General features: G+C 27.9%; 1 protein-coding gene across 3 annotated transcripts; it reads left to right on the top strand.

Annotated features, from left to right (window-relative positions):
- The first annotated feature begins 649 nt into the window (after positions 1-649).
- LOC107439587 (sulfotransferase ssu-1-like) lies at positions 650-10,999 on the top strand. Of its 3 annotated transcripts, XM_071178723.1 has the most exons (4): positions 657-907; positions 5,518-5,672; positions 8,411-8,474; positions 9,928-10,999. In XM_071178723.1, the coding sequence occupies exons 3-4, from the start codon at positions 8,465-8,467 to the stop codon at positions 10,920-10,922; spliced, it is 1,005 nt and encodes a 334-aa protein (XP_071034824.1). In that variant the 5' UTR covers positions 657-907; positions 5,518-5,672; positions 8,411-8,464; the 3' UTR covers positions 10,923-10,999. The 3 variants fall into 3 exon arrangements, with proteins under 3 accessions (XP_071034823.1, XP_071034824.1, XP_015907720.1); XM_016052234.4 differs by lacking the exon at positions 5,518-5,672 and having other exon boundaries at positions 658-907; XM_071178722.1 differs by lacking the exons at positions 5,518-5,672; positions 8,411-8,474 and having other exon boundaries at positions 650-907.
- The last annotated feature ends 779 nt before the right edge of the window (positions 11,000-11,778 follow it).

Below are 11,778 nucleotides of genomic sequence, written 5' to 3'. Positions count from 1 at the left end.
AAGAGCAATGGCTCTCACTTCCTATTGAACTGATAGACCGCATAATTGAAAGCATCACACATCGCTGTTTGTGCTGTATTGCTTCTAGAGGCAATCATATTCCATATTAAAGGTACTTTTTCTATTGCAAACCGATACTTCCAATTTGTTTATTTTATACATGTGCTAATTTCTATACTACTATTAATGTCTGATAATTTCTTTTTATGTTGTTTAATACCTTACTATGTGTTGTATATTGTGGGTAAGTTTCATAAAATTCCATGTGTAATTTCTTGAGTTATCGCGATTTTTGTGAATTTTCCTTAATTTATGATAACCAGTGTATATATATATATATATATATATATATATTGTGGACTTGATTACCCTAATCAATCTGCAGATTAACTAGGCTTTCTCGCTTTAGCTGTAAAATATATACTGTATACTTGTTCATTCCATTTAATCAAATTTTTTTCCAATAAAATATTAAATTCCTGAATTAAATATCTTGGAAAAAAGAATTACTGAATTGTCGAAATTTATCGCTCATATTTGTATTATTCAAAGTCTAGACAGTAATCAAACTAAAAAATGTCAATTGTTGATCCGGAAAATATCAAATAACCAAACAAGTTAAAACTCCCACTCTCATTAGAGGCAATAAGCAAACAAGTTGTAAAGTGGCCTCCAAAACTACAAAATCAGTGGGAAAATATGAACATCTGGTATTTTCGGCACTTCTAGGAGGAAAACGACCTTTGGCTTATTTTTAGTCCAACTGAGGCACTCAGAAGATGCGGAAGGTATTTTTCCTCTTCCGTATCCCATTCTTTCTCCATTAGTTCTGATTGAGAAACACTCTCAATGAGCTATGCTTTTAATCCGGAATTAAATTTCATATTAACACCGAACAAATTTACAGGTAAGATATGGCTCTTTTTTTTATTTTTTAATCTCACTTTTTTTTGTTGATAAACGTTGGCTGCCCTTAAACTTACGTAATTCATTATATGTTTTACGATTAACATATAAATGAAAAATCAGGTTTCAAAATATTTTTATGTACTTAGTTTCGGGCGCGTAGTGCGATAAAGCGGCAAAAAGTCAAGATATTGGGAGTGGATTGTATACTTTTCTTGCGTGCCATTTGCAAATTAGACATACTTAAATGTGTCTATGTGGCTTGATTTTACTTTTTAATTTAATATATAATAAAAACAGCTAATAATTAGGGTTAGAATGTATGAAATATGTTAAAAAATACCGCTGCTAGTTTTACATATCAAGGATGAATAAGCGATTTTTCGGTTGACACGCAATGTGTTTTTTAAAAGTCTACCGAAAAATATTATATTATTTCAAAGTGCAACTATGTTTTTCATCACATTTATGAAACTAATTATTTAAAAAACCGTATTATTGTACATTTAATCAGAGTTATTGCTTGATTTTCATAGTTTTAATTGCTATAAATTGTTTTTTATTACATTTCATTTAAGACCATTTTGCTTCTGTTTTTTTTAAAAACCATAAAAATTGTTTTCTTTAAAAACCATAAAAATCATCCTAATGGCACGACAGTACAGGGCCTTGGCCTTCTCGTGGATTCTCTTCAACCCTGGCCTATTTTTTATACACATTTTAATTCTATTTATTCATATTATTTTAATTTTTATTTATTTATATCTTATTCTATCTATATTTCATTCTATTTATAAATTACTTATCTATTTTAATTATTACCATACTTTTTATTAAATTTATAAATACAAGTTACGATTAATATTTTTTTTTAAAAAAAGGTTCATATAAAATTTATTTTTTTAAGCCATTATTTTCAGTTTTATCACCGCTTTTTATACTAAAGTAATCTAAAAAGTAGCTTTATAAAAAAAATGGTATGACGTTTACATTCAAAATATGTAGATATTTTCTTCTATTGCTACCATTTCATTTCGATTTAATTTTATTTTTTACTAATTCTAGTAATGGGTATCGAAATCAAAGATAAATTATAGTGGGTGAGAATTTTTTAATTCTCCTATAGAAATTATAATTTTGAAACAATAGTCCTACCACAATAAATGTTTCCGAAAAAACTCCCATAAACACGACGCAGGGCGCTAACCGGTTAAGGTCATTTTAATGGTTTTCAGAGGCTGCACTTTTTAAGGATATTTTTTAAAAGAATTTTTAGGTCATCAACAATTAAGTGTTGCACTCTTAATAACAGTTAACAATAGGAAAAAAACATGTTTCTCTTTTTTGATTTAAGTTTAGAAGGAAGAAAAAATGCTAGGCACAGAAGTGGAGGAATTTTGGCAATGAGTACGTAATGACAAAGGAGAAAAAACTACTTTTAAAGCAGCAGCTCTAGGTCTTCTATCATGGAGCTGGGGCTTTTGGATAAATAAATGTATCAGAACAACTACAATTTTATTTATCGTAGTAATTCTCAGAGGGAAACCATATGAATTCCTTAATTGATGGTAGCAAGAATGATTTTGATAGTTTTATAACAACAGAACCACGGAATTCTGATCTATTTAATGGTTTCGAACGATGGGGTTACCAATTTTTTAATATTAATAAAGGTAGTTATAGAGAATGTATATGATATTAAAGGTTTAATCGAGGATTATTCTATGGTTGTAAAAAGACAAATATGTAATCTGTATAATCAAACCTGTACCACTGTATAACACTTATATTTAATTTGCATAATTTATATTTTCATAACATTTATAAAATCTAGTATTTATGACACTGTAAGATAGATATTTAATTTGTAAAATAATTTTTTATGCCATGAAAAACTTTTTAGTTGTCATAGGGCTTTCGATAATCTTAAAAATTAAAAAGAAAATGCCAACGTGAATAAGATAAATCTTTATAATTTATAACCACCACTATTAGTTATTTTTCAAAGGTATTATAATATTCTGTCTCAACAAGCATCTAAATGTTAAAATTGCATCTTAAAAAATAAATTGTTACTGTTGCTAACTTACTAAAACCGCCACCACTAATACCACCAGAGTTTTTTCTTTTTTTAACGGCCAGTGAGAATTCTTTGCCAACGATTTATCAACATTGACATTGCCAAAAACACTAATCATAATCAATGAATCTAAAGAGGCATCAGATTAAAAACCATTTGACAGTGTAAAACTGCTAAATGACTGAAAAGAATTTGATTACAGACTTGATGTTGTAATCAAAAATTGTTTCACGCGTAACAGAATGCATATTTGAAACTGAAAAAAAAAAGTTTTTTTCTTCATATTTTATTGTTTGCATTACGTATGAGAAATTTTAAAACAATTTATGGATGTGCATTTTTACAAAATCAAAATGGATTCATTAATTTTATTTGACTATTTACTATTTGAGTTTTTTTTTTAATTGTAATAATATTAATAAAATGGAATGTAATTTAGGAAATTATTTAGGATTATTAATCTACAAATTATTTTATGATAAGTAAGCTTATATTTATCTCCTAATGCATATTTGAAACTGAATTTTTTTACATCATATTTGTTTGCAAATATTATGAAAAAAATAATGATAGTTTTTAAAAAAATTATGGGTATACATTTTTATAAATTAAATATTCATTTATTCTAAAAAATGTACTAATTATCCAAATTAAGTTTGGTTTTAATTTGAAATAATATGAATTGATTTGCGTCTAATTTAGGAAAATCATTTTATACGTTATTTTACACTCTATAAGATTTCATATAATATTGAAAACTATTTTTAATAAAAGATATAAGGTTTTACTGTCTCTCCATTAAATTGAAAAGCTTATAATTTATATTATTTTGAACACGACTGTAATTTTCTGAAAAAAGCTGCTTTTTTCTAGGCGAATTTATTGATTGAAATAAGTAAAAACATATATCTTTAGTTTTCATATTGCTCTAAATGTTTTGAACTAAATTAAAAATATTTAAATAAATAAAATGTGTGAAACTAAAAGCGGCGCGTGTATGTGATTGAGGTTGTGAAAAATCTCTTAGAATGCATGAAAAGATTCCTAATAAAAATATACTTGTCATCCTTACAGTTCCGTGCATTTTCACTGGACACAAAAATCACGATATGAATATTAAACAAATAATCCAAACATTTTTTTAGTTGACATCTGAATAAAATCAATAAAAATTATATTTACCTTTTTTTTTTTAACTATTTACTTAACTCTTATTTAGTGGCTTTTACTTATAATATTTGTTTTCAATATAATTTCGTTTTTTATTTTGATTATAATACGAAATAAATTATTTGAAACAAAAAGTGCGTTTCTTTATTATATTTAACTGATATAGCATTATTATGCTACAAATAATGATAAAGAAATTTAGTAACAGTTTCACAATCTAATAATATGTCATATTTATTTTAAAATTAGTTATATTTATTTTTATGTAAAAGTGCATTCAGCCTACGAAAGTAATAAAAACAAGGAATATAAAATGAGTTTGTAAAATTCCAAAGCATTATTACGAATTAACGTTTCCGCTATTGCTCAATAATCTCGATGCGAAAAATATTTTACTAGTTTTTAAAATGACTAAAACCAGTAATAGAATTACAAAAGAAGAAAAAAAAAGTTGGTGGATGCTCTTAAAAATGATAAGGTTTAAATTTTACTTTAGTAGAATCTGAAGCTAAATCTGTGAGACAACATTTGTTTTAATACTATAAAAAAAAATTTAAGATTAATTGAATAATTTTTAATCTGTCTATTGTCAAAAAACAAAAAAAGATTGCGAAAAAATCATAGGGACTGGTGACGGAAGCAAGCAGAACTTCATGGTTGGCATTGATGTAGTTTTCGTTACGCGTATAACATATATATATATTTTTAAATGATCATATTTACAAGAAAAAACTCGAAAATTTATTTAAATATTTAATAAATTAAAAAAAATTTGATAAAAAAAAAAAGAATTTAACCTATAACACGGAAACTATAAAAATATCCAGGCTGTCATGAAATTTTCTCGCCCGCGCTTTGTAGTATCTTCCGTTGATAAATTTCAATAATTTAAGCATTCACCAGTTTCGCAACCCATAAAACTAAATTAGATTAACTTTTATTTTTTAAGCATTTAATTATGAATTCTTGAATTAGGAATATCGCCCTATTTTCACTGTTTTAATTGAAATGCATTATGATTCCAGTGGAATTTACATTTACAGCTTTTATTTCCATATCTCAATTAAGAATTCTTGAAACGAATAAAACATGTAGCTGGATATAACAAGTGTATATTATTAAATTTATGCAAACTATTATAAAATTTATGCCATGTTGTACTAATTAATAAGAATTTTTATTTTTCTTGCAAAAACAACGAGCTATCAATTTTTTCCCTCACAAAAACAAAGAGTCGTCGTTATTTTATCCGAAACAGAGTTCAGTTATACAATTTATGTATTAATATTTAATTGAAAAGAAAATTAGTTAATTTTTTTAAAATTTCATTAATTGTCTGCAGTATTTTATCCAAATCACAGAGAATTGTATTTCGGGGAACTACTATACATGTACGGCATTCTATGCTGTTTGACAAAAGTGAACTCATTGTAGTTGAAAAGTAATCGTGTGAAAAATATTTGCTTAGTTCACAGTTTTTGTTTACTTTGGATGAACCTTCTTTATGTGAACGAAGGTAAGTAGTTCTATTTTCGAGTTTGTTTGTTCCACAATAAATTCTTTTCTGAGCTTCTATAAATCCTTTTGTTCCACAATAGCCCTTGTATATCGCCATTTAGCTTCAGTGTATTTTCAGTTTTTTGGGGGGACATGCTAAGTAACAGTCAATTGAATATTGAAGAAAATCCTTTGCATTCACAAAAATATCTTTATTTAAAAAAAAAAAAAATTAAACAAGCAATTATGGTCAATTAATTATAAGAAACAAAATTAAAAAATAAATGTTTAATCTTTAAAGACTAAAATAGCACAGCTTTTGATGCAATAAATTTTGTGTTCTTTTGAATAATTTCAAGTCTAATGAGAAAATATAAGTAGTAGTTTAATTGTCAATGAAATAAGAAGAAATGTCTTTTTTCTTTCTTGAAATGCTTTTCATATAATAGTTTCGTAAATTCCAATTTTAAACTAATTCTCCTTCTTCCTCTTTTTTCAATATCGTTTAATCTGATTCTGGATCAAATCACTTTGTCAATTCTAGAAAAGAAAATACAAATGGTATAATTATTTTGGTTTAAGATATTCTTGCAAACAAATGATATGGCAAGGTGCCATATGCCTGTTTCACATCAATCATTGATTAGAGCTCTGATATTAAATTGCCAACACGAATTAGTGGATATCAGAATAATTAAGTTTGAGAGCAACAAGTCAGATTGTTTTTGCTTTTACGTTATTTTTCAAAGTAAAAAATTCTTTGAGATTTTTTATGTTATTATTATTACTATTGTGCTGTACAATTGCACAATAAATTTCGAGAAAAGTGCCTTGACAACTATTTTCCTTCTATTGCTAATATACTACGAACGCTGAAGCGAAATTTCAGAAAAAGGATAAAACAAAATTTATTTCCGATTTATTTATTTTTGCGATGTGCAGTTTATTATACAAAAATGGAAAATGTATAAAAAAAAACAACTCAATTTTGAATTTATTTTTTATTTTTTTTGCGCTTATGTTGATTTTTCTATTGCACAGCAGTATTTCTGTTCCATTTATTTTAATAGAAAAAAAAAAGACCTCAAAAGTTAAATAAAAAGTATGTGTGTGAATATTTAAAAATTTTCTTTGAAGTCTGTTCTTCTAATGATGCTGATACAATCATTTAGCCAAGAAAGTGAAAATAAATAATTCGGGTAAAAATAAACTTAAAATATTAAAAAAACATTATAGCCAAAATATTGAATTTTCTATTTTTACCCAAGCAGTAATATTTACAATAGAGACGTGGAAATAAAATAATAAATGTCTGGGTCTTTTAACTAATTTTTTATTAAAAGAGTGCTAGTTATGGTTATTCTATTAAACTGCAGTTGGCAAAAGTGACAAAGCATATTTTCCTAAGAAAGTTTAGTTCATTATAATTCGTTTATCTGAATTTATCTTAGAGATTTGGTGAAATGCAAGATTAAAACAATGGAATAACAATAGGTGTAATATTTAAATAGTTTTGAAAGATCCTTTTATGATATAATTTTTAGAAAAGCAGTCTTAATTGAAAACAAAAACAGAAAAAAAAACATTTGTCCAAAAGAAGGAATCTATTAGAACCGTGTTCCCAAAAGCAATTCTAGGTGATGAAATGTTAAACTATTTTCTACCCAGCAAAAGCAAAATTTTTAATGTAACCTGTGTATAAACGTAGATTACATAGGGTGTTCTATAATCACTATTTTTAATATATATTTATAGAATCTTCGTCAACAATTAAGATTTAAAAAAAATTTACACATTAGGAATCACTAGTTAATATTTAAAGTAACTCGTAATCTCTAAGCTGCATAGATATATTATAGTTGATTTTTAAAATTTAAAGGATAAAAAGAGAAAAACACTGTCAAAAACTGACGAATCCTTATTGGAAAGACGGATGAATTTCTACGCTTGATTGACTGCCGTGCGCACTTGAAGTTGTTCCTAATAATCACCTTTCCGCTCCTCTGGACAATCGAACAGGTTTTGAGGTTTTTCAAATTGCCTTGCTCAGTGGTGATTCGTAATATTTCGATGGTGTTTTTTCACTGCTCAAACATCAATTACCAATTCCTCATGTGCGTATATTTTTAATTTAATCTTACTCAAGGAATTTAAAAACACATATATTAAAAGCAGTGATTTCGGAACTGCTTGCGTTTATATATTAAAGAGATTATAATGTGTTAAAAATAGAGATACGATAAAAGTCAAGCACGACTTTCAAGTTGAAACATATGATTATACTTGGAGATGGACCTATAGGTTTCCAACTCAGTCAAAAAGCTTAGTTGAGAAGCATAAATACCAAATTTCCTTTCACATCTCTATAACCATCATCACAGAATCATGTGCATTGTCATTCTCTATTAATCAGATTATTTCGCTATTTAAATGAAGTTTTCTTACGCAGATGCTTAATTGTGATAACGTAAGTTGAGTAAAGTTTCGAATTAAAAAACTAAAAATTGTACTGTTATAACAATATGTAAAAGCAAGCTATCGTAAGAAAAAATTAAGATTAACCAAAGATTGGACAAATTATTTTATGCTCTGAAATTAGAATAGGTATTGCAATAATTTTTAGTGAATCAGTTTGAAACTCGGTAGAACTTAGTTCGGCATATCGAGGCACTGACATATTAGTTAAATTCTGTGTAGCACATTTTAACAAAAAAACGAAATAAAAAATTATGCATAACTATTTCCTTTTCTTTTCAGCACATTCAAAGCTGGATTACTGTTTGACATTAAGAATTTTTTCAAGAAGGCCAAATGGTTAAAGGTAACAGTTTAGATAAAAATTGGCCTTATTATTGTTGTGTTTTAGACAAAACAATTCTAGAATTTTTTTTCTAGATATTAATTTCTTCTGTTATCATAATTTTACACTAGTAAAAACTGTTTGTGCTGCATAAATTTCTTTATGTGATAAGAGATTAAAATAAACCATGTTCTCACTTTAAATACATTTATTTACTTTTGTTACGCCCTAACCTCAACTCACAATGCATATATATTTGATCTGCAAACATTATGGGCTATAATTGTTAGTTTATACTAGTGGTTAAAGATATACATTTATAAAAATAATTCAGAGTAAAAACTGTTTTTTAAAAATAAAACTATATTTTAGGACAATAAAAGAAATAATTTAATTAGTTAGTTTCAAATCCTCGTTTCAAAATAACTAAATATGTAAGCATATTTATTATTACAATTAAGAATATACCAAGGATAGGGGAATTTAGAGGTGCAAACTTTCTAAAAAGCTATCAGTAATCAGAAGTACAATAATACATAAATAATGCTAACAAAATTCAAACTAGCACAATTTTAAGGTGTTTTTACTGCACTATTCTATATAGGTACATACCAAATACAGTAGGGAACCGATTATCCGGAACGATCGGGACCATCGCTATTCCGGATAACTGATTTTTCCGGTTTTCTGAATCGCTACAAAAAGCCGTTTTTTTATCGTTAAACCCAACTAAAAAAATATATATATGTTTGGAAGTTATCTTAAAAAGAAGAGACGATGAAGTAATACACTAATGATTATTTCTAAACTGATGGTAAGGTAAACATCTTTCAAAAAAGAAANAAAGCCGTTTTTTTATCGTTAAACCCAACTAAAAAAAAATATATATATTTGGAAATTATCTTAAAAAGAAGAAAAAACGATGAAGTAATACACTAATGATTATTTCTAAACTGATGGTAAGGTAAACATCTTTCAAAAAAGAAAGAAAAATCCTAAAATCTTATGAAGAAACAAACATCTTTTTAAAAAAAATCGCGGGAAAATTTATCGAATTTCGTTCCGGTTTTTTGGTTTTCCGATTTCCGGATAACGGGTTTTGTACTGTACTAATAACATCATGCATGAATTTACTATTAAATAGAAAAAAGTAACACTTAAGTGTTTTTCGAATATTCAGTGAAAACAACAAAATTTCCTATTACTTGGCAATAAAAGGGATAAAAAAAGAACTAATTTTTAATAAATTATTGTGAAAATTCTCAAAAACTTTAATTTTTATTAAATAACCATAACACTCTAATCTTGATTACAAAATCATAATAATTAGGGATAAATCGTAACATACTTAGCAACACTGTGAATTTTTAAAAGATTTAATTTTATCAAGTCTGTCGTTCTGATTTTAAAATTAAAATGTTTTTTGTAATACAAGTACATAATTTTTAAAATTATTTTTTCTTCTTATATACAGGCGAACAAATAAATTTGAAATTTCCAACCATGTCATCTAATCCCACTCCCCGTTACGTGACTGTCGAAGGGCTTCGATTTGTAGAAGGTTTTCATCCAGATACTGTCCGATCTGCATTAACTTATCAACCCCGCCCATATGATGTCTTTGTTGTCACCTACCCCAAATGTGGAACAACATGGATGATGCAAATAGCACTTCTACTTCTCCACGAAGGAGAATTACCTGAAACTACTGAAGAATATTTTGCATGCACCCCTTATCTTGAAATGCTAGGAGCAGAAGTAGTGGAAAAAATGCCCAGGCCATCCCCTATACGCTCTCACTTACCATTTGACATGATACCATACGCCAAGCATGCCAAATATATTTATGTGGCGAGACATCCAAAGGATTGTTGCATTTCAATGTACCATCATACGAAAATGTTTCCCTCTTACGGCTTCTCTAAAGGCTCTTTTGATGATTTTTTTAAAATATTCATACGAGGTGAAACAGACTATAATGATTATTTTGATCATTTACTCTCGTTTTACGAACACAGATACGACGATAATATATTTTTTATTACTTACGAACAGCTGCGAGATGATACAAGAGGTGCAATCTTACAAATAGCAGACTTCCTTGGTGAAAAGTACAGTAAGTTATTGAGAGAAAACACAAAAGTATTAGATAAAATTCTACATTACAGTAATTATGATTTTATGAAACAAGATACATTTTCAGTGTGGAAGGAAGCTCTCCAAATTACACCGCAAGCATTTTCAGCCACAAAGCTTCCCCCAGGGTTGGCCTCATGGGCTGAGAGTGCTGTAGACTCCCATTATGGGCAACCAAAAATGCCCATGATAAATGTACGTGATTTAATGAGAAGAAGCAGTTTGATGGAATGGGACACAAAACTAAAACCTTCTCAAGAACAAAAACTGCAAAGAAGGATTATTGAAAAAACAAATAATTCTGATGTAATGGATTTGTGGAAAGACACTTAACATTAAAGTGAATGTGTTATTTTAAACGTGTTTAAGTTTGTATAGATTTTAAAAATAAATATAATATTTTTTGATAATGCATTTTTTTTGTAGCAGTAGGAGAGTACTTTATTTACATTGCAGTAGAGCTGCACAATGGGCTATTGGCAATGGTCTGGGAAACATCCCTGAGGATGATCTGATGACATAACATTGAAATTTTGATCCTCTGCAGAGGGGATGGCACCTCCCTTAGGAGTGGGAGGCCCCTCAACCTATTGAGCACTTTATGGTAAATCAGCATAATGAGTACCGATACTGCACAACTGGTCTCTTCGCAGGCTGATCTAAGTGGTCATCCACCCAATCACTGACCATGGCGAATGATGTTTGACTTAGGTGATCTACTGCATACCGTGTCTTACAATCAGTTTACTGGGGACTTTTTATGTCAATTACGAAATGTTACAGAGAGCAAAGAAACAGTTGCCGAAAATTTAATGAAAGTATTGAAGTTCGATAGTAACCATGGAAAAATCTCAGTCACATTCAGAAACATTAGTTTTAAAAACAAAGATTGTATCAAAATAAATGTATTTAATATACATTTAGATAGAAAAAAAAGATGTCAAAACTTTATTGAAGTAATTTGAGTGAGAAAAAATGGGTCTACAAAATTAAAATCGCTTAAAAACGAATCCACATGATAAAGAATTAGTTATGAATTTAACATATGAGTTTATTAAACTTTCGCTTACACCTGCTGCAACAAATGGATCAGAGAGGTACTAATGATGAGAGGCTTCATCATACTAAGTGCCATAAACAAAGGGTAAAGTAAATTGATGGAAAAAAACTTGCTGAAAAATAAATTGGG

The sequence above is a fragment of the Parasteatoda tepidariorum genome, chromosome 3 (assembly GCF_043381705.1).
Source record: "Parasteatoda tepidariorum isolate YZ-2023 chromosome 3, CAS_Ptep_4.0, whole genome shotgun sequence".
Classification (NCBI taxonomy): Eukaryota; Metazoa; Arthropoda; class Arachnida; order Araneae; family Theridiidae; genus Parasteatoda; species Parasteatoda tepidariorum.
This window is presented reverse-complemented; position numbering and strand designations above follow the sequence as displayed.